We start from the raw sequence: 24,608 nt of genomic DNA, 5'->3' as shown, positions 1-24,608 counted from the left end.
TATATTAGTATCAGATAAACTGGACAGATTTTAGTACAAAGGAAATTACTAGAGACAAAGAAGGATGTTATATAATAATAAAAGTATCAATCCCCCAGGAAGACATAATAATCCTAAAGTAACAGAGCCTGAAAATACATAAGGCAAAATCTGGAAGAGCTTAAAGAGGAAATAAAATCCACAGTTAATTGGGAATGTCAACAGCCCACTCTCAGTAATTTATAGAACTGCTAGACAGAAAATCAGCAAGAATGTAGAAGACCTGCACAACACAATCAGCCAACAGGCTCTGACATTCTAACCAACTTGTTTTCAAGTGCCCATGGAATATTTAGATTTTATGGACCACATCTTGGATCATAAAACCAAGTTCAACAAATTAAAAATAATTAAAACCATAAGAAGTTGTGTTCTCTGACCACACACAAGCCTTATTTGAGTAACACTGTAATAGGTTTGATGTGAGGGAAGTCCCTCACAGCATAAGACCATCCAGAAGCTATAGCACAGAGGCCACCACTCAGAAGGGAGGACAGCAAGGAAGTTCGTGGGGAACAAGGTTTTTAGAGAGGGGTTGCATGTCTAGGTGATTTCATGCAACAGCTCAGCAAGGAGTCTCTGGGTCAGGGAAGTCCAAAGGCAGTAGGGACTAGAGGTCTTTATGTCCCCAGGGTTTATCTTATCTATGGGTAGCATATGTTGGGCACAGTTTCATGTGGTATGCAAAGCAGGCGGGCTCTAAATAGCTAAAAAAATCTTCTTTTTTGGGTTATTTTTAAAACATTTGGATGTGCACAAGTTTTAGTTTGGTGCTTGCAGGCTTTTGAGCTAATGGGTCTCAGCCTATTGTGAAGAAGTAAACAACCTGTTGGGTGGTGTAGTATATAGAGGCCATCTTTGTCCATATACATAACACGGAATCCAACCAGAAATCAATAACAAACAACAGAAAAACCTCCAAATGCTTATAAATTAAACAACACACTTCTAAATAATCTTTGGGTAAAAGAGGAAGTCTCAAATGGAATGAAATAGTCCTATGGCCATTAAAAAAATTGAATTAGTAATTTAAAAGCTTCTGGAAAAGAAGTGTCCAGGCACAGATGGTTTTCACTGGAGAACTTTACCAAGCAATTAAGAAAGAATTATCACTAATTTTACTTAATCTATTCCAAAAAACAGAAGAGGGAGGAACACTTCCTAATGCATTTTATGAGGCTATTATTAGTCTTATATCAAAACCAGATAAAGACAGTACAGACAGACAGAAACTACAAATCAGTATCTCTCATGAATTTACATGCATAAATCCTCAACAAAATATTAGCACACTTATACAGCAATTTATAAAAAGAATTATATATCATGTAACACTGGTTCATGTAAAAATCAGTCCATGTAATTCACCATACACAGATACGCAAGGCTGGCTCAACATTTGAAAACCAGTCATGTAATTCACCATATCAATAATCTAAAGGAGAAAAATCATATATAAACTGGCATAAAAAAATTTTTTTTGCAAAATTTGACACACAATCTTGATATAAAAACTCTCAACAAACTAGTGTTAGAAGATAACTTCCTCAATTTGATAAAGCACATCTGCAAAAACCTATAGTTTACATTATACTTAATGGTGAAAGCCTGAATGCTCTTTTTCCAAGATCAGGAACAAGGCAAGGATGTATGCTCTTACTACTCTTTTTCAATATAGTACTAGAAATTTTATCTATTGTAATATGGCAAGAAAAGGAAATAAAAATCACACAGATTAGAAAAGAAGAAATAAAACTGTATTTTCAGGTGGAATGATTGTCAATGTAGAAACTACCAAAGAGTCTACAAACAACAACAACAACAACAACACATACCAGAACTAATAAGTGAGTTCCACAAGGTTGGAGGATGCAAATTCAAAATGAAAAAATCAATAGCATTTCTATATACTAAAAATGAACAGGTAGAAACAAAAATTTAAAACACAATAACATTTACAATAACTCTAGAGAAAATTAAATACTTACAAATCTATCAAAACATGTACAGGATCTGTATGATAAAAATTACAAATTGTTTACAGAAGGAATCAAAGGCCTTAATAAATGGTGGGACATATCATGTTCATGGATTGGAAGACTCAACATAGTAAAAATGCCAGTTATCCCCAGATTGACCTGTTGATTTAATATAATTTATTTCTTTTAAGTTTTTATTTAAATTTCACTTAGTTAATATACAGTGTAATATTAGTTTCAGGTGTATAATATAGTGATTCAACAATTCCATACAACACCCAGTGCTCATCACAACTGCACACTTTAATCCTCATCACCTATTTCACCCATCACCACGCCCCCACCTCCCCTCTGGTAACCATTAGTTTGTTCTGTAGTTAAGCGTCTGTTTATTGGTTTGTCTCTTTTTTCCCCCATGCTCATTTTTTTTCTTTTTTAAATTCCACATATGACTGAAATCATATGATATTTGTCTTTCTCTGACTGACTTATTCACTTAGCATAATACTCTCTAGCAGCCTTATTCATAATAGCTAAAAAGTAGAAGCAATCCAGATTGTCCTTCAACTGGTAAATGGCTAAATAAACTGTGGTACATCCATACCATGGAATAATAGTAATAAAAAGGAACAAAGTATTGATATATACAACCTGGATGAATTTCCGGAGAATTATGGTTAGTGAAAACAGCCAATCCCAAAATGCTATATACTGTATGACTCCATTTATGTAATATTTTTGAAATTATAAAATTATAAAAATGAACAGATTAGCGGTTGTGAGGCATTAAATAGGGAGTGGAAGCAGGAAAGGAATGGATATGACTACAATAGGACATTAGGGATCTTTGTGGAAATATTCTGCCTCTTGACTGTACAGTTAGCATCCTGGTTGTGATATTTTACTACAGTTTTATAAGATGTTACTATTAAGAGAAACTGGATAAAAGTATGTGTGTTCTGTTATTTCTTGCAACTCATGGAAGCTGCAGTATTTCAAAATAAAAAGTTTAGTTTTTATAAAGTAAAGAAAAAGAAAACTTACCTTAAATATTTTCCTTAAGGGTGGTAGTCAGACCTGTATATACAATAGATAAAACTTAATTAAATTGAACAGGATAAATTCCATTGGTAAACCATAAAACATAGGTTATATAGAATTAACAGATTTAAAAGTTTGAAAGAATCTATCACCTAGGGCAACAGGCTTGTAAATTGAAGACATATCAGAATTCTAGAACAAATTCTTAAAAGTCTGAGGTAATTGCTTCACAAAGTCACAAAATCTTCAGAATTCTGTGGGGCAATAAACTTTGAAGTTGTTTGAAGTTAAAAGAAGGTTTTTTTATGAACCAAGGTAGACAGTGTGTTAAAGAAATGCAGTATTTTGAGACAAACTTCTGGAGTGCTAACCTGAATTGGAAAGGACTAACAAACATCTCTTTCAACTCATAGCTGATTCAGGTGACAGTCTTTCAATAGTTCCTTTGCATTTTTAGAGCCCCTTCATAAATTAAGACTTTCAAGATATAGCTTAATTAGTTACTGTTTAAACCCTGACCATGATGGGATGCTAAATCATTCCCCCAAAGGTCAGGATGAAAGAAAGGTGGGGAGGAATGGGGAATTTGATTTGATCTACCATTTACAGGCATTGTTTGGTGATGTAAGAGAATTAGTATGATGTAGTAAAAAGACCTTGGATTTTACAGGCAGAAATACCTAGGTTCAAATCCAGATTCTTCCACTTTCATGGTCATATAACTTTGGGCAATTTACATCTGAGTTTCAGTTTTGTCATCTGCAAAATGATTATGCTATCATCTATTTCAAAGAATTTTAAAGGGCTTGGAACATAATAGTCACTTGCTAAATGGTAAGTATTATCTTTATTCACCTGTACAAGTATACTATAGGATAAATATGAGAAGTAGATTTGATGGATCAAAATGTATGAGCATATTTAATTTTGATATACATACTGCCAGATTATCCTTTAAACCAGATTTGCTAATTCGCATTTGCACCAAAAATGTAAGAAAATATTCAGTATTCCACACCCTGTTCATTTTAGTTTTTGTTAATTTTTCACACAAAAATGATATTCCATTGTTACTTTAATTTGCATTTTTCTGATTATTAATGAATGAACAATTTTCGTGTGTTTATTATCCATTTGTATTTCTGTTATTTGCTTATAATCTCTGCCCATATATACAAATTGGGTTGTGTGTTTGTTTTTGTGTGAGAATGTTTTATATATTTCAAATACCAATGCTTTGTGATCTATGCTGTTTATTACCTGTGTTTTTTAACTTCTTTAGTGCCGTTATAGTAATTTTAAATACTTGTGTTGTCAAATCTGACACCTTTTCCTTTGTGGCTGTTAATTTATATCTTTTTTAGAAAGTATTTCTCCTCCCCAAGATTATGTTAGTATTCTCTTAGATGTTTTCCTAGTATATGCTTTTTATGTTTACATATGTTTAATTCACTTATAATTTTTTTTCTGGTATGAGGTAAGAATTTACTGATATTAGGCTGTTGTTTCAACACAACAGGCAACTTCAGAGATATTGCAGGTTTGTTTCCAGACCACCACATAAAGTGGATATCGCAATAAATCAAGTCAAATACATTTTTTGGTTTCCCAGTGCATATAAAAGTTATGCTTACACTATACTGTAGTCTATTAAGTGTGCAATAGCATTATATCTTAAAAAGTGTACATACTTTAAAAATACTTTGCTAAAAAATGCTAAACATCATATGAGCTTTCAGCATTGTAATAAATGATCACAAATCAGCACAAGTAAAATAGTAACAAAGAACTCTGAAATATTGTGGGAATTATTAAAATGTAACACAGAGACACAAAATGAGCAAATGCCGTTGGAAAAATGGCATTGATACACTTGCTTAACACAGGGTTGCCACAGACCTTGAATTTACTAAAAAATGCACTATCTGGGAAGTACAGTAAAGCAAAACACAATGAGGCATGCCTGTACATTATAATTTTCCATATACTTAACTTATTTTTGTCTATCAGTATCCCTTCCTGAGGATATCATCCCTCCCCCAACTCTAATTTTTGGTGTAGTTGACAAACTTGACACTGTCTCTGTGGCTACAAGGATAACCACATAATTTGATAGAAGAATATTAAGAGAAGTCTTTTTTATATCGAGAGCTAGCAGTAGTCTGAGAGAGAATAAATAAGAAAAACAACACAGAAGAAAAAAGATATGGAGAGATAGTGACTTGGTCACATTGAGTCCCTGAAATCACATCTCTTAGTTATACTAGCCAATTAATTTCTTTTTTAATGAAGTATTTTATTTCTAAATAAATATATTTTATATTTTTGTTATAATCCAAAATGATGTTATTTATGGTTTGTGTAAATTTTCCCAGCTTTGGCCAATAGGAATTCTTTCAGTGTGTCCTGTGTCCATTTGACATGCCTCCATCCTTTTGATTTTTGAGCACTTTCCTACTTTTTGTTTACAAGATATTCCAGGCTTATCTTCTTTTTCTTGCCCCAGTCCTAGAATCAATCATTTCTACAAGGAACCCTGGTTATTTTTACTGGAGAATGATATTTTGAAACCAGGCTCTGGGAATTGGGTGTATTGTTGTTATTGTGGCTAGGCCTTCTGAACAGTTAAATAATATATGTGTGTATACAAACCCATGTATATACATATATCAATACTTGTTTCTGTATATATCTGTCTCTATATATTTTGCTAATTATAAGTTTATACTGATGTCTCTGAATCTATTCCAGTATTACTGAGCTTATTATAACACTCTTTTCTTGCTTGGATCCAATGTAACTTCTCTCTCCCACAGTGAGAAACCTGGCTTTCATCATCCACTATTCATTTATTTATTTATTCCACCCCAATATAAATGCAAAGCAGTGTCAGAATTACTAAATTATACTACACCCGTGAAGAACAGATTTACCTACTGGCACACATTGTTTATGTACAGTTTACTTTGCCTTACAATTTCCAGTCAAAACATTATTTTTCAACGTTACTAAGGTCACTTCCTTTTTTTCCCCTACCCCTTTCAGTGTAGTTGTATATCTACATTTGTAATAAATACAGTTGGATTCATTTCTCAATGTCTGCATTATTTCTTGACTACCAACATTCTGTTTTTTATTTTTTTAGTTTTAGTTTACATTCATTAATGTTCATTCTTTGTAAAGTACAGATCAATAGATGTTGGCAATGAATAGTCATGTATTTTAACTATTTAATTTTTTAAAAATTATTGTCTATTGAAGTTTTCTCATTCCACTTGAGTCAGTTTTGCAAAGACTTCCCCATATGCCACTGGCGCTTTCCCAGACTGCTTATTATGATCAACTAGCCATCTGTACCTTAATTTTTCATTTAATAGCACATTGCTTATACAACCCGTTTATCAATTTCATCACTTTAAGTGGCCGGAGTGTTTTTATTTTAATAATAATAATAGCCAATAGTTCTTTTAAAGTATAATTAACATACAATGTTATATTAGTTGCAGATGTACAACATATTGATTCAACATTTCTATACATTATTCAATGCTCATTATGTGTGTGGTCACCATCTATCACCACATAATGTCACTGCAATATCTTTAACTCTATTTCTCATGCTGCACCCCCATCACCATGACTTATTTATTTTACAACTGAAAATTTATACCTCTTAATCCCCCTTATCTATTTTGCCCATGCCCCACCTGCCTCCCTTCTGGCAGCCACCAGTTTGTTCTCTGTATTTAAGAGTCTGGTTTTCTTTTTTTGTTTATTTTGTTTTTTAGATTCCACGTATAAGTGAAATCATATATATTTGTCTCTTTCTGTCTGACTTATTTCACTTAGCGTGATACTCTCTAGGTCCATTCATGTTTTCAGATGGCAAGATTTCATTCTTTTTTATAATAATACCAATACTTTTATTGCAAGTTTCTATATTAGTATCTTAATACATTAACTCATTTAATCCCCATAACAATCCTGTGAAGTAGATATTTTTACTATATTTTATATGTGGGAAAGTTAAGGCATGGAGCAGCTAACTGATTTGTCTGAGGACAATCAAGTGGTAAGCCTGGCTTTTGAACTGAGGCAGACTGGCTCTGAAGGCTGTGCTGCAAACATCTAAATTCTACTGTCTCTTACTGTGAGCCTGTATAAAGATCATTTAATCAATGCTCTATTAAGAATGCCTTTGGGTGGGAGAGAATGCCCTTCGTAGTATTTTGTAAGTTTTAAGCTTTTATGTTTTCCCACCCCCAGCTTTTCTTTTTTAATTAAAATTTCACCTACACAGTCTCCCAAAAATCAGTCTGCACAGAGGGTATAAAATGAAAAGAACAAGTCATCCTTCCCCACCCATATCAGTTTCATTTACCCAAGGCAACTACTTTTAACAGTTTGCTTTGTAGTTCTTCTGGTAAGTTTTATTATAGTTTTAAATTATGTAGCTCAAACTCTATTTGATTTATCAACTAATCAACTTCAGGTAGAATGTGTTGATGTCACACTCTGAAAGACAATGTAGAGCACTTACAGTATTTCAAATCTTCCTTCTACAACTTTTAGTTTTCTTAGACATCATTTTTTTTTATTTTTCTAATGGTTATTTGTAATGCTCTGATTAATATGTTTAAAATATTTCTTGGCATGTAAACCAATAGGCATTATCTACCAACTTCCTACTACGAAAGATGAAATTTTTTATAAAGTTTCATTTTCCTGTCCTTTCCATTTTCTTTTTGTCATTGTTGTAATCATATAGTATTTCTTTGTTAAGATTTCTAATACATTCTGTTATATTGCTGTAATTAAATCTCTCATGCTTTGTTTATAGATTGAATCTATTTTAAATCTAAGAAAAGTTAATTTATAGTTGTTATAATACATATATATAATTTATAATTGTTATAATTATAATTGTTAATTTATAATTGTTATAATACATATATATATAATTTAAATATAAATCTCTGCTGAACTAAATAATGCATATAATAGATCCATGAAAAGTAAACATCACACTTCTGTTTCTAGTAAAGATGGAGTTTACAGGGATATGATTTATCTTTCTTCCTAAAATAATAAGGAAACCAGAAAAAAATTATGGAAAAGTACTTTTTAGACATTGGGAAAATGGCAGCATGGGACTGTGATTTCTTAGAGAAAAGGACAAAGTGAGCCCTACGATCACACCAGTTTTCTGCACAGCAGTGCCAGGAGGGAGAACCAAAACAGAACTTGAAGGCTTCACTGAATTGAAGAGATGGAGACTAGAGTTTGGTGGGCAGAGGCAGAATTTGTGGAGTAGAGTACCAGAGTGGAAGGAAATGTGGAGCAAGAAATCTCCAGATAACCGTGAAGGAGGTCCCCTTCAGTCTTTGAGATTAATCTGAGTAGTGAAATACTGGAGGCAAGAAAAACAACCACTGAAAAGGATTGGGTAGAACATTCTAGGAACTCACATAGCTAGAAATAAACCATTTTCCTATATGCCAGAGAGGAAAGACCATAACACATCTGACAGCAAATAGAAGGTCATCATCTTAGTAGAGAGACTAAGTCAGCCCTATATTAAAGGCTTTTGGACAATGCCCCCTCACCACCAATAAAGCTTAAAAGCAAGCTTTGAAGGAGCTTGTTTCCAAGTATCCTAATATGTACCAAAATAAATCAAATACTAGATTAAAGAAGAAAGCAAAATCTAGTAACCAAAAATGTAAAATTTATCATTCTCAGCATCTAATTAGAAATTACAGACATACAAAAAAAAAGGAAGGAAATATGATCCATAATGCAGAGAAAAATCAATCAATAGGAACAGACCTAGAAATGACAAAGATGGAACTAACAGAAAGGGAGGTTAAAAGAGCTATTACAAATATATTCCATATATTCAAGATGGTTAAACATAACATGATGACAAAAGAAATGGAAGGTACAGATAGACAAAATGGAATTTTTAGAGATGAAAAAGGAAGTAACAGCACATTAGATGCTGCAAAAGATCAATGAACCTGAAGACATAGAATTAGAAATTATACAAAATAAAGCACAATGAGAAAAAAGATTTTTTTAAAAGTAGAGCATTGATAACTTGTATGAAAATATCAAGTGGTAAAACATACATGTAATTGAAGACTTATAGGGAGGGGAAACTAAAAAATGTATTTGAAGAAATAATGGTCAAAAGTTTTTCATATTTGATGAAAACTATAAACCCACAGATCCGAAAACTCAATGAACTCAAAGAGAATTAGACCTTAAAAAAAATTCTCAGATATATCATAATCACACTGCTGAGAATCAGTAGTAAAGAGGAAACCTTAGGGGGATATGGAGGAGAGAAACAGAGTGATACTTAACGTTACTAGCCTGTAGATGGTAGCACCAATAACTGACATGAGGAAAAACAGGGAAAGGCTAAGGTTTTGTGGGGCTTTTGGAGGGAGGGAGGGGAACAGCATCAGTAATCTAGAATATTCTTTTGTGATATGTTAAATTTGTGATGCCTATTATACAGCTAAGTGGAAATCAGTACCTTTTTTAATATCTCAAGATCCTATTTAGAATCTTTTCCAAGGGTCACCCTCTCCTCACATTCCCCAGAAATGTCTCTGTCTACTCCAGAGTTCATTCTGTTTGCTCTTATTGATTCTTCACTTGTATGAATTGGTTTTCCTCATATATCTGGTAAACTTTGTTGGCTCATTTTATATTTGTGAATGAAGGAATGTGTTGATTGTATAGGTATGCTCTGTGTGACAGGCTGGCTTCCCTTGAGTGTATATGAGGATGAAAGAGGGTAGATAGGATGGCTGGGGACCCAACAACATTTCCAAAGAACCCATGTGTTTCTCTCCTAGATGGAACTTCCTTTTCATTCTTTTTATACCCCCTCTTTTATCTGATGTGGAAATGTCAGTGACAGCAAGCTCTGCTCTGCTTCCCTGTCAGGGCTCAAAACTCGTAGGATTTCCACCTGGGCAGATGGCATATTTTCTTTAGAAAGCAGTTTTTTTGATGTTTGGGTGTGTGACTGGGAAAGACAATGCTGCCAGCAGCATATACTCTGTATGCTGAGAAAGAGAAAATCCAGCTGTTGTGAATGTAGCTCTTGAATAAATAACTATGACAATTGCACCATCATCTGATTCTCTTTGTATATGCTGTCCTTGAATTTTTTTGCTTCTCAGGCCCACAGATTTCTGTTGTTCAAGGCTCTAATTTTTTTGATGGGGGCTTCCATTGAATTGGTCTCATCTGCTTTCATATTTTCTGAATTTCCTCAGATTTATAAATCCTGGTGTCTCACCTTATTGATTTCCAGTATTGCCGTGGGATTTTTCTTTTTAAAATATTGTTTTCTGTTAATTTACTAGAACCTTGGAAGGTAGGAAAGAAGAGAACCCCATGTTTAGTCCAACATCTTGAAGCTCCTATATTGGTTTGTTTTATTGTTCTTTTCTAGTTTCCCGAGATGAATGCCTAAAGCATTTCTCCAAGTATAAATGTACTGGAGTTTTTTATTTATTAAGTGTTCCATGTTCATTTAAATAATAATACAGAATTAAACAATAAAAGTTAATAGTGTCCTGTTTCCTCTCCTCCAGAGATGTTAGCATTTGATATCCTTTCACACATTCTTTCAAGCTCATATTAGGAAGGAGTTTTTGTTTCTTTTGTGTTTTTTACAAAAAGGAGATCATGTTTTGTTTGTTTTACTGTTTTTTACTTCCCATGTGTATTTTTAATTTTTTACTAAATTTATTCAAAATAACGAAATTTCAAATACAAGAGTTCAAATTGGTTTTTAGGGAAATCTGGGGAAATTAAAGCAAAGAAAAACAAAACAAGCAAAAGAACAGATGTGGAAAAGTCTGAGATGTATTTCAAGAATTCAGAGTTAGACACATTTGTCTGAAGGAGAGAAACTATAATGGGGAATATTGAGAAACTCGTAGAAATAATTTAGTCATTGTGTTAGGGCAATGAATACCAACAAAAGTGGGAAGCTGCTGAAAATTTAAGAATAAGGTCATGTTATTAACTGCTTAATATTAATTCACACTTAAACCAAAAGTATTACTTATGGAAACATCATTTGTTGAACTGTTATTCTAATTAACTTGACATATAATGAACCTGCTGTCTAAAGGAGATAGTGTATTGGAAAGTAGTTTGTAGTACTAAGTACTTTCAAAAAGATGGTGTCAGGTTTTGTCTAAATGAGTTGGCAGTGTGGATGCATATTATGATGCTTCCAAAGCGTCATTCTCAGTCACTACAGTCTTGATTGTGTAGCGAAAGGAGTATCAGATTAAAATTTAGGACACTTAGGATTTAGGCTACTAATCATCTGGGTAACTTGGGACAACAAACTTCAACTTCAGATTCTTGTATGAAACAAGGAGTAGGATTGGATTATCTCTAAAGCACCTTTCATCTCCAAAAATTCAGTGGTTCTGTGATTCTATAATTGTTCCTATACACCTTAATCTGGCACTAAGTGTTTCCTTGGGCAGTGTTAAGTACCCATTTAGCAATTAACAGGTTAAGGAATCATTGAAAATGCTTTCTAGCCCAATACAATATCAAATGCCACTTATTTTTTTTAGGGATGGGGAAGGGGCAGAGGGAGAGAAAGAGAGAATCCTAAGCAGGCTCTATGCTCAGCGCTTGAGCCCAATGCGGGTCTTGATCTCACAACCCTGAGATCCTGACCTGAGCCAAAATCAAGAGTCAGACGCTTAACCAACTGAGCCACACAGGGGCCCCTTAAATGCCATTTATTATCTAAAGCATTTTACAACCTTTTCAAATGAGGTTGTATTAATTCTGACAATTCTATTTCTTTTCTACTTTTGTTTCTGCTTGAGGTTTCTGTGCATTGTTTTGATTTTACAGTTTAGTGGGGTGAATATTATAGTACCAAGGAAGCTAAGTTATATGTGTAAATGGATTATATATATATAGATTTCTTTGATGATTGGCAAAGTAAATTATAGTAGTTATGAGAAAAATATTTCAAGTTTTTTATGTCTTTAATAACTATTGAAAAAATAAAATTATCTTGGGAAATATCCTTGCATTGCAAGCAGTCTAAAATTAAAACTTCTCTTTTTATAAGGTGATTTTTTCACAAAAGGAACAAATTTCACCATCTTTCAGACCAGAATATATAGAATTCAAACCAAAATATCAGGTGAGTCCTGAATTATCCTATCATAACAATTATATTTAAATACTAGGCTGCTCTAATACTTTATATAATTCAGTGGTTCCTAAACCAAACTACCCCTTAGAAACACATGGCTGTCTTTGAAAAAATACATGTTCTCAGTCCTACCTCTGACCTGATGAATCTCAATCTGGAAATGGAGGCTGGGAATCTGTATTTCTCAGAAAAACCCAGGGGATTTTTATACTGTTATCTGGATATCAATTAACATTTGAAAAATAGTTGTAATAAATTGTATCCATTACAATGAAGTTTGAACTAAGTTGAAATAAACTAAAACAAATAGTAGGCTGATTATTTCACATTTTGCCTTTTCAGCTGGTTAATGTAGAAGTTGTATGAACAAATATAAGAATATGTTTGAAACATTTGAATAAAAGACTTCATCTCAAAGGCTATTTCAATGATAGACTAGTTTGATCCCAGAGCTACAAAACTGCCCATGGATATTACACTGAAATTTCACTGTAATCCAGAATCTTTTTGTACTGCTCTCTCTTAACCATTTATGAGGAATGTATGGTATTCATCAAAAAGTAAGATTCAACTGTGACATGCTAAGGAGTGGGTGGAACTCATCATTGTTGAAATTCCCAGACTTAAAAGCAGCTGATATATGCTCCCAAGTTAGTCTTTAGAAATTATTTGTGATCCTTCTAATGGGATATCTACTACTTCGTTTGCATTTTAATTTTTTCTTGTATTGCTACTAAAATGGTAAATATTTATAGGATAGGACTTAGATCCTGATGTTAGCCATTGTCTAAGTAAGTGCAGCTAACACTGGAAATTAAGTTCTTTAAAAAAAAAAACAACTATGTAGGAATGCTGTTTACATATTTTAAATATTCTAGGTAGCCCAAAGCTCTTGGACACAAAATAGTATCAGAATTAGGAATTCTAAAATTTTGCATTAAAATTTTCATCATTCCAATTTCAAATATTTTAAATAATTAAAGTCAGTTTTCTCTTTGTAAATGGTGGGTGGATGAATAGATAATTTGACAGATTGCTCAAAAAAAAATTAACTAGAAAGTTTATTATAAATTCAAATAAATGCTACAGAATTTCTTACCTTTTGTTTTTAATATTACAGTTCCAGAAATTCAACTTAAAGAATGGTTTTGATCCTTTTCTAAGGAATGTAAACGACAAAATGTCAGTCAGAAAAAGGAAAGACCAAGATATGTACAAATGTCAAAACACTTTAAGTACAGAGGTTATAGAGCATGAAGACCAAGATCCTCCTTACCCAACATATGCAGAAACTGCAAGACCTGCTAATAAAACCTGGCCCCGTGATCCTGGTATCACCACAGTAAAGACTTTAGACTCTAAGACTAAGTTAAAACCAGCCCGTGATCCTGATTTCATCACAGTAAAGACTTTAGACACTAAGAATAATTTAGCCCGTGATCCTAATATGATACCAATAAAGACTTCAGATACTAAGGATAAGTTAAAAGAAAGACTACCAAATGTATCTGTACCTAATTTTGAAGGAGAATCATCAGTGACTGGAAATGTAAATACATATCGCCTCTCAAAATCATTAAGTCTTACTTCCCACCTAGAAAATTTAAAACAATCAATGATGCTCCAGTCAATTTTAAGTAAAAATCTGCAAGACCTTTCAGATAAATTATTTTCTAAACTAGAGGTTGCTATGGACACTGAAGCAAGAAAGAAAAGTCATAGTTCTCCACTTCTGAGTGTTCATGATGAACCACCAAGTAGTTTGGAAAACGAAGTATTTGAAAAAGTTAAAGATTTAAATAACTGGCTTCCAGAAAAAGGCACTGTAAGTTCAAAGTCTCTTTTAAGACAAACAATTAAAGATACTCCTGCAGATTCACTTTCAGAAGGTGAACCAAGAAATTCTCCAGAGGCAGAAACAGCACTTGTCTCTGAAAACCACTTGGAGGCTGGTGAGATCCATCTTCCCATTATAAAAAGTAATTTCAAAAAGAAACATTCAAAACTTGAAGTATCTAGCTCCAAACCAGGTGTAAGTGACACTGCGGATGATTATGTTATAAAGCAAATATTCACTGCACCTATCTTCTCAGAGTTGGAAATAGGAGTGAAAGAATTGAGTGAGACACCAGTAAATTTGCAGAATCAATTACCCACAGCTTGGGAGAGTTTATCTTCAAATATTCTACTTCATTATGAAGAAAATGATGAAGAAATAGAATTGCCACTGGCCAAATCTGTTATAAGCCAGATAATACAAGCATTTCCTGTAGATACTCTTTTAGAATCTGGGATAATCAAAGTGATAGAATTAGATAAAGAATATCAGAAGAGTTCTGTGCTGGATACAGAGACAGTCTTTGCTGAAGAAGAGCCAAAGTATTCCACAGAGGATCATTCAGATACCCAGCACAGAACAGAATCTCTTTCAGAACAGAATACACTCATCACTCCCAAAGAAACCACTTCTTTTAACAGAGTTGAATATATGGATGAAGGCCAACATATATCCCTACAAGATTCAAAATACCAGTCAACACCAGATAAAAAAACAGATATGCTAAATAACAGTCAGAGGTTTCATAGAGAAGAAAATGATCTAAATTCTACTTTAGAAAATTTAAGTAACTCATTAATGGGTAAACTTAATGATTCAGATGTAATAATGTTAAAATCCTTTTTAAAACATATGTTTAGTGTTTTTTTCAAATATAGTCAGTCTGAAAGAAGACAACCAGAAAAAGAATTAGGAAAATTAATTCAGCATCCTTTCCCAAATAATACAGAGGATCTTGAAGAAATCAAAGAGAATTTCGATAAAACAGATAAATTAGACAGAAAACCTATTTTGAGTCCAAAGTTGCGTGTATTTCTAGAAGAACTCTCAGAGTCAGAAATAAAAAATTTAAAATCTGAACTAAGTAAACATATCCAACTTTACCTTGTAGAAAGACTTTCAGAATCCGGACACATAACCAAAGAAGACTTACCAAAAATCTATCAAAATCTGTATTTGATGAATGAGAAAGTGGAACCAAAAGGGCAAAATATTTTTCTGGAAAAATATTCAGAAACTGTAAAAGAAATCATGTCTTTTGTAAATAATTTTAATCATCATTTCATAGATAAACATTTGGAAATAAAGCTAAGATCTTTCTTAAATGAAATTCTCCAAAACTATTTCCTAAAAAACCTTTCAGAAAGCAGTTTATTTAAAGAAACAGAATCTGAGACTATCAACCCAAACATGTCTTCTCTAAGGACTGAAAGTGCCTCTATATCTTTTCGTGAGTTAGGACAAGACATTTCAAGGGGGAGTTTTGGGAAAAGACTTGACTTAAACATGAAATATCCTTTAAATAAATCTCTACAAAATTATCTTATAGCTTTATCAGAAAATGAACTATTAAATCTAAAAGCTGATTTAAGCAAACACCTCCAGGGCCTTTTTATAGAAAAACTTTCAAAATCAGGACTAATCACAGAAAAGCAATTAGAGGGGATCAACCAGCGTATAAATTTGATCAATTCTAATTCCATGCCTTTAAAATGTATAAAGCCAGATTTATCTTTTAGAAATGAAAATCAGTTTAGGGAGGAGAATTCAGAAAAGCGAAATAAATATTCAAAAATTGTTCAAAAAACTACTTTACAAAAAGTTCCTGAGGAGAGACTTATGGAAATGGAACTAACCAAAAAGGAAGGAAAGGAATATTTTTCCTTACAGAATATTAAGGAAAATCCATCAATAATTGAGGAACAGAAAAGATACTATCCTAAAGAAGGAGCCAAAACCCTGAGATTAATTAAAATACAACCTTCTTTCATCAAAAATACCCAAGCGAATCCATTAAATAAGTCATCAGAAAGACTTACAGATATAGTGCTTAACAAACAAAGGAAAGAACATTGTTTCGTGCAGCTTCCTCGAGCAGAAAATTATGATTTTAAAACAGAAATTCAAGACCCACATAGTTGGAGTGGTAAATCAAAAACAACTCAGTTAAATATTTGCTTTGAAAGGACACTAAAAATGAAGCCCCTTGAAAAAAGGGAGCATAATACCTATAAATTGATGGCACAGGAAAAACGGGAAGGAGTACTGTCACCGTATCCAAGAATTCCTCATTGCAAAATGCCAAGTGAAAATGATGACTTTATATACAAATACACTTTTCCTTCCAGGCAGAATAACACTTTAACTCATTTTGATTTAGAGGCTGGGGAGAAATCAAAGTTAGAAGACCAGTATATTCAGAGATTGAAAGGAAATAATAACAATAATAAAAAACCTCTAGTACCATTTGCACAGTACAAAAAAATACATACTCTTTCTGTGAGGACAAATGGAATTTGCAATGAAAAATATGTCAAGTTCCCCGAATCACAGTCATTTAAATACAACGGTGTGGAATCTGAGAAAAACTCAAAACCATTCCTCTTCCCAGAAGTATTAAAGAGAGAAAATCTAAAGCCCAAGGTCCGAAAAGAAAGAGACCATGTCAACAAACAGAAGTCATTTAGCAAGATAGTTAAGATACTACCAGCCACACTGCCCACCGCAAGAATTCTAAGGAAATCTGTTCCAAGGACATTGCTTCACTGGACTGCCAGAAGAACTATACATGTAATACTGTTTTTCTAAGTCTTCTACTTTTGCGTTTGGCCAAGTGTGTCAATAATCCACTTTTAGAATGCATGTCTGTATGCAAGTATGTGTGTAACCTTCGTTGCCCCAAGATACACAGACTGTCAAACTTAAAAAAATTCTTCTGACATTCAGATTCACCTCATCCAATCCAAAATGCAGTTAGAAAATCAGGGGACTGTTAACATACTTAGGGCCTTTTTATGAAATAGATAAAGGGCCTCCCTCTGGAGCATGAAGTAGAAAAAGTCACCCTTCTCTCTGGGAAGACGCTGTAAACTGACACAGCCTGGAGCCAGCGCACACAGCCCTGTGTATGGAAAACTGGCTGCATCTCAGCCAGGACTCACCCATTAGCCTGGTGCTGCTGTGCAGGCACAGCCTATGCAATTCCTGGCAGTGGCTGTAGCCTATGGAAACAGCTGGCATTTTGTTTTCATGCAGATACAAGTATATATAGTATTTTCCAGATTGCTAAATTATCCTTGTTTCAGTAAGCAAAGATATTATGTGCCAGTTATTCTGATAAGTATTAGAGATATGCAAAATTTATAATCTATTGGATTATGAATGGAAAATTTTTAACTTCTCCTCTCTTCTATTACCATTGCCCTTCTGCTATATCATGTGCTGAGAAACTTGGGAAATCAAACCTATTTATAATATTAACATAAAACAATTGGGAAGGTAAACCTGCTACCAGACTTTATACAAACCATTCTGAAGCAAAGTTAAAAACTAGGAATGGAAGGGACTTATTTTACTATTCTGGACTGCAGCTCTTCTCTGTTACAAATAGGCATGACCCACAACTGGGAGAACTCACAAATCCCAAAAGGATATTACACTGATAATTTGATGTGCATAATCCTTTGAATGAGAAAAATAGATCTAATTTAGAACAGATGCTTTTTTTTTTTAGAACAGTTGCTTTGAATTTGCTTTCCATAGTAAAGCAAATATTTAGTTTTAGCAAATAGTAAACTTAGTAGCAGGGAAAATATTATCAATTTAGCTTATACTCTCAACTTCAGATTTCTCTTTTCTATTTAAATTTGGTAATTTAGTATTGAGTGTGTCCACTAGAAAAAGGAAGTAGAAGATGGGTTCATAGTTTTGGGAAAGGACTTTCCAAAGTTCCTTTAGACAAATTGAATCTTTGATGTCACTTTTCCAAACAAAACAATAAATTGTGTTTATATTATATAATATGAGATCATATAGGATCTCAGAAACTTTATCTATCCTAAGAGTGGTCAGGAGAGAGAGAGTTATGCTTATTTTCCTCTGTTAAACCAACGGTCCCTAAACTTTTCTCTCCAGTGAAGTTGACAACAGAGAATTGAATGGTAGGAGGGCATTTTTCAGATCATCAGAAAGACTGGCTCATCTGATTCTTTTCTAAAATCCAGGAATCTCCCAAAGGAATCAAAATAGAAGACAGAGAGGGGCGCCTGGGTGGCACAGCGGTTAAGCATCTGCCTTCGGCTCAGGGCGTGATCCCGGCGTTATGGGTTCGAGCCCCACATCAGGCTCCGCTGCTATGAGCCTGCTTCTTCCTCTCCCACTCCCCCTGCTTGTGTTCCCTCTCTCGCTGGCTGTCTCTATCTCTGTCAAATAAATAAATAAAATAAAATCTTAAAAAAAAAAAAAAAAAAAGAAGACAGAGAAATTGAGTGGTAGGAGCATCCAGAAAAATAACGAGTTGTGTGGGTCTCCATGCCCTTCTGCTGGTACTCTAGTAATCAGTTATTTCATCTGTGAAGCAAGAACTATGTGTTACTCACCAAAGTAGCAGAAATTCCCTTAATAATGTGGCTTACCTAATTGTTCCACATACATAAGAAGGGAGAGGAAGAATGTTTCCTTGCTTTCTTCACACCCAGGCAAAAAATGTAACGTAGGTACAATTTGTCTTTAGACTCTTTATACTTCCTTTTTTGTGAATCTTTCTTGCTGCCCTAATTCTCAGTCCTGCACAACCTCCTCTCACCGTCCAATTCTATTAATTCCTTCCCATCTTCTCTCTAAACCAGAGTAGCTTATTCCTTTGATGTGGTCATCTCTGCAAAGTGTTAAGGGACAAGATGCTCAAACTGAAGAGGAAACTAATTTATACTACTTTAGGAATAACTAATAGCTCCATACCCTCTTTGGGATAATTGTAGGTTGTTATACGTTTATTATAAAGTACAGCCATGTTATGTAAGTTTGAAACGAAGAGAAAAGGAAAACAAAGCCCATAATCCCACCACCCTAACACAACCATCATTTAAAAAAAATTACTTTGGTGTATATCCTTCCAGTTATTTTCCTGAATGTTTTACTTCTTTATTCTCAGAATGTACATGAACATTTTTACTTTAAATAGTATAACCATATCCTTGGACGCCAGGCTCTCTGTATGTGTGTGAAAGTGTATTAAGATGTTTATTAACTTTTAAAGAACGAAACTTTGGATGGTATAAAGTGTGAGTTTGTGATTTGTATTTAGGGTTGGAGAAAATATAATTTAGAGAATTAAAGAATAGGCTGACTGCCTTTAGGAGTCTGACCCCTAAGGACAACTCTCCTAAGCTTTTCTGGTTTCCAGCTTCAGATCTTCTATCCTTCTAAAATACCAAATCCTTTGAAACAGTAAGACTTTTTTTTTTCTTAAGCGTGGTTTCTTTGATAGTATCTAATAGGAGGCATTGGGTGTAGGATCTGAATTTGGGGACTGCCTATAAAATATTTAATGCTCTCATTTGTCTTTAACTGTTGATATTACACACTTCAGTTCTTGTAAATTTAAAATGCACTTTCAAGAAAACTAACTCACCAATCTGATCTTTTATTTTAATATTTAGGATTGTTCGGATAGATTTGAGGATATACCTGTGACCTCATTTAAGCATGCTGAACAAGCAAAATCAAGAACGAGGCTTTTAGGAAAAAGCCCAGGTGATAGCCATAATCAGTTAAAACACTTTGCAAGACCAAATACTGCTCCAGAGGTTCACAAACGGCGAGAGAGCTACAGCGGAAGATCTACAAATCTTCGAATGATTTCAGCAGGCTTAGTTCACATAAATGATGCAATCCCAGATTATGAAATCCATAAAATGAGGCAAAAAAAAATTAAAAGAGAATATTGAAAAGTGTTCGCTCATTTGTGATATTATCCAAATGTTAAAAGTTCAAAATGATATGTAAGGCCAACAGTCAATCTCTCCAATTAACAAAATGGTTTGGAGATCTGTCCTTTTGTGTGATAGAAGTCAGCAACCAAGTTTCATCTTGTTAGAACCATTTTGTTTTAATTAAAATGAAAAGAAGCACTTTTGATGTAAATGTGTTTTTGTTTATGAACCTTAGGGAACAGACCAAGAAATACATATTCAGTTCATATTAAGTTTTATTTCCCAGCTTTTCCCCCTTGTCACTATATAATGATATCACACCAGTTGATAGTTCTCTGATTTCCCAAATCTTTGTTATTCTCTAAATTATTCCTTACCACCCAGTTTTCAGGGTCTTTAGTTGCAGTTATTTATGTTTAGCCATTTGTTATGAATATATTCTTATTCTTCAGCTCTAATTATATTTCAAGATTCAACAGTATGTAATTTTCTGGGCTTGGAGAACATCCGTTAATTTTCATATCCTCTGATATTACAACTTTTACATTATAAATACAGATAATAACAGATTTAATAGTAATTCCTGAGGCACCTACTATACTGGACTGACACTTCTAACTTAGAACACTATGAAAGGGCTTCTTTAATAGCACAAAATGTAGGAAACCACATAAAACTGTGGAAACCGCATAAAAATTAGCAAAATCAACATAGGATTTAAATCAGAGACTTCCTGGGGCACCCGGATGGCTCATTTGGTTAAGTGTCCAACTTTTGATTTTAGCTCTGGTCATGATCTCAGGATTGTGAGATTGTGCCCTGCATTGGGATCCACACTGGGAGATTCTCTCTCTCCCTCTGCGCCTCCCACCCGCCGCCTCTCTAAAAAAAAAAAATAAATCAGAGACTTCTGAAAATTGGTTCTACTCTTTTTTTTTTTAAATTCAAGTATAATTAACATAGTGTTATATTAGTTTCAGGTGTACAATTGAGCGATTCAACAATTGTATACATTACACAGTGCCCATCAAGGTAAGTGTGCTTTGAATCCCCTTCACCTATTTCACCCACCCCCTGACCCACCTCCCCTCTGGTAACATTTGTTCTCTATATTTATGAATTTTGTTTTTTGTCTCTTTTGTTGTTCATTTGTTTTGCTTCTTAAGTTCTACATGAGTAAAATCATATGGTATTTGTCTTCTCTGACTGACTTCTTTCCCTTAGCTTTACCCTCTAGATCCATTCATGTTGTTGCAAATGGCAAGATTTCATTCTTTTGGATGGCTGGGTAATATTCCATTGTGTGTGTGTGTGTGTGTGTGTGTGTGTGTGTGTGTACACAAAACTTCTTCTTTATCCATTCATCAGTTGATAGATATTTGGGCTCTTTCCATGTTCTGGCTATTCCACTGATTTATGTGTCTGTTTTTGTGCCAGCACCATACTATTTTGATGACTACGGTTTTGTAGTGTACCTTGAAATCCGGGATTGTGATATCTCCAGTTTTGTTTTTATTTTTTATTTTTTATGATTTTTTATTATGTTAGCCACCATACAGTACATCCCCAGTTTCCGATGTAAAGTTCGATGCTCCATTAGTTGCATGCACACCAGTGCACCATGCAATACGTGCCCTCCCAGTGCACCATGCAATACGTGCCCTCCTTACTACCCATCACCAGCCTATCCCATTCCCCCATCCCCCTCCCCTCTGAAGCCCTCAGTTTGTTTCTCAGAGTCCATAGTCTCTCATGCTTCATTCCCCCTTCTGATTACCCCCCTTTCTTTATCCCTTTCTTCCCCTACCGATCTTCCTAGTTCTTATGTTCCATAGATGAGAGAAATCATATGATAATTGTCTTTCTCTGCTTGACTTATTTCACTTAGCATTATCTCCTCCAGTGCCGTCCATGTTGCAGCAAATGTTGAGAATTCGTTCTTTCTGATAGCTGAGTAATATTCCATTGTATATATGGACCACAGCTTCTTAATCCAGTCATCTGTTGAAGGGCATCTCGGCTCCTTCCATGATTTGGCTATTGTGGACAATGCAGCTATGAACATTGGGGTGCATATGGCCCTTCTCTTCACTACGTCTGTATCTATGGAGTAAATACCCAGTAGTACAATTGCCATGTCATAGGGTAGTTCAATTTTTAACTTTTTAAGGGACCTCCACACTGTTTTCAAAGTGGCTGTACCAACTTGCATTACCCAGCAACAGTGTAGGAGGGATCCCCTTTCTCCACATCCTCTCCAGCAATTGTTGTTTCTTGTCAATTTTTGCAATTCTAACTGGCGTAAGGTGGTATCTTAGTGTGGTTTTGATTTGAATTTCCTGATAGCTAATAAACNTAGTTCAATTTTTAACTTTTTAAGGGACCTCCACACTGTTTTCCAGAGTGGCTGTACCAACTTGCATTCCCACCAACAATGTAGGAGGGATCCCCTTTCTCCACATCCTCTCCAACAATTGTTGTTTCTTGCCTTGTCTATCTTTGCCATTCTAACTGGCGTAAGGTGGTATCTCAGTGTGGTTTTGATTTGAATTTCCCTGATGGCTAATGATTTTGAACATTTTTTCATGTGTCTGTTAGCCATTTGTATGTCTTCATTGGAAAAGTTTCTGTTCATATCTTCTGCCCGTTTTATGATTTATTTGTTTCTCGTGTATTGAGTTTGAGAAGTACTTTGTAGATCTTGGATACCAGTCTTTTGTCTGTAGCATCATTTGCAACATCTTATCCCGTTCCGTGGACTGCCTATTAGTTTTTTTGATTGTTTCCTTGGCTGTGCAAAAGCTTTTTATCTTGATGAAGTCCCACAAGTTCATTTTATCTTTTGTTTCTCTTGCCTTTGGAGATGTGTCATGAGAAAGGTTGCTGTGGCCGACGTCAAAGAGGTTGCACCCTATGTTCTCCCCTAGGATTTTGATGGATTCCAGTCTCACATTGAGGTCTTTCATCCATTTGGAGTTTATTTTTGTGTATGGTGTGAGAGAGTGGTCAAGTTTCATTCTTTTGCATGTAGCTGTCCAATTTTCCCAGCACCATTTATTGAAGAGACTGTCTTTTTTCCACCGGATGTTTTTTCCTGCTTTATCAAAGATTAGTTGCCCAAAGAGCCGAGGGTCCATTTCTGGGTTCTCTATTCTGTTCCATTGGTCGATGTGTCTGTTTTTGTGCCAGTACCATGCTGTCTTTGTGATCACAGCTTTGTAGTACAGCTCGAAATCCGGCATTGTGATGCCCCCAGCTTTGTTTTTCCTTTTCAACAGTTCCTTGGAGATTCGGGGCCTTTTCTGGTTCCATACAAATTTAAGGACTATTTGTTCCAGTTCTTTGAAAAATGTCCTCGGTATTTTGATCGGGATAGCATTGAAAGTGTAGATTGCTCTGGGTAGCATGGACATTTTAACTCTGTTAATTCTTCCAATCCATGAGCATGGAACATTTTTCCATGTTTTTGTGTCTTCCTCAATGTCTTTCAAGAGTGATTTGTAGTTTCTAGAATACAGATCCTTTACATCTCTGGTTAAGTTAATTCCAAGGTAACGTATGGTTTTTGGTGTTATTGTAAATGGGATGGATTCCCTAATTTCTCTTTCTTCAGTCTCGTTATTCGTGTATAGAAATGCAACTGATTTCTGGGCATTGATTTTGTATCCTGCCACCTTACTGAATTGTTCTATAACTTCTAATAGTTTGGGAGTGGATTCCTTTGGGTTTTCCATATAGAGTATCATGTCATCTGCAAAGAGAGACAGTTTGACTTCTTCTTTGCCGATTTGGATACCTTTGATCCCTTTTTGTCTTCTGATTGCTGTTGCAAGGACTTCTAGTACTATGTTGAATAATAGTGGCGAGAGTGGGCATCCTTGTCGTGTTCCTGATCTTAAGGGAAAGGCTTCCAGCTTTTCCCCATTGAGAATAATGCTTGCAGTAGGCTTTTCATAGATGGCTTTTATGAGATTGAGAAATGTACCCTCTATTCCTACACTCTGAAGGGTTTTAATCAGGAAAGGATGCTGTATTTTGTCAAATGCTTTTTCTGCATCTATTGAGAGAATCATATGATTTTAAAATTTTTCTTTCTGTATAAAATCTAAGACACTGATCGATTTGTGAATGTTGAACCACCCTTGCCTCCCAGGGATAAATCCCACTTGGTCATGATGGATAATCCTTTTAATGTACTGTTGGATTCTATTAGCAAGGATCTTGTTGAGGATTTTGGCATCCATATTCATTAGAGAAATCGGTCTGTAATTCTCCTTTTTGAGGGGGTCTTTGCCTGGTTTGGGGATCAAGGTAATATTAGCCTCATAGAATGAGTTTGGTAGCTTTCCTTCTGTTTCTATTTTTTGAAATAGCTTTAGGAGAATAGGTATTATTTCTTCTTTGAATGTTTGGTAGAATTCCCCAGGAAAACCGTCTGGGCCTGGAGTTTTATTATTTGGAAGGTTGTTTATCACTGACTCAATCTCTTCATAATTAATTGGCCTGTTTAAAAAAAATCAATTTCTTCCTGTTTCAGCCTTGGTAGTTTTTAGGTTTCC

General features: G+C 34.4%; 1 protein-coding gene across 5 annotated transcripts in view; it reads left to right on the top strand.

Moving 5' to 3' along the window:
* Positions 1-20,906, top strand: part of C2CD6 (C2 calcium dependent domain containing 6) — a 125,106-nt gene extending 104,200 nt beyond the window's left edge. For 4 of the 5 annotated variants that reach the window (XM_034654952.1, XM_034654953.1, XM_034654955.1 and 1 more), the window contains 4 exons: positions 12,193-12,267; positions 13,400-16,906; positions 18,340-18,441; positions 19,777-20,906. In XM_034654952.1, the coding sequence (XP_034510843.1) occupies positions 12,193-12,267; positions 13,400-16,906; positions 18,340-18,441; positions 19,777-20,064 (3,972 nt within the window). In that variant the 3' untranslated portion in view covers positions 20,065-20,906. The remainder of the gene's footprint in view (positions 1-12,192; positions 12,268-13,399; positions 16,907-18,339; positions 18,442-19,776) is intronic. The other variant, XM_034654951.1, reaches the window with a different exon arrangement.
* The last annotated feature ends 3,702 nt before the right edge of the window (positions 20,907-24,608 follow it).

This window comes from Ailuropoda melanoleuca, chromosome 2 (genome assembly GCF_002007445.2).
Source record: "Ailuropoda melanoleuca isolate Jingjing chromosome 2, ASM200744v2, whole genome shotgun sequence".
In the NCBI taxonomy this organism is placed as follows: Eukaryota; Metazoa; Chordata; class Mammalia; order Carnivora; family Ursidae; genus Ailuropoda; species Ailuropoda melanoleuca.
Note: the sequence above shows the minus strand (reverse complement) of the source record. Positions and strands in the feature narration are given on the sequence as shown.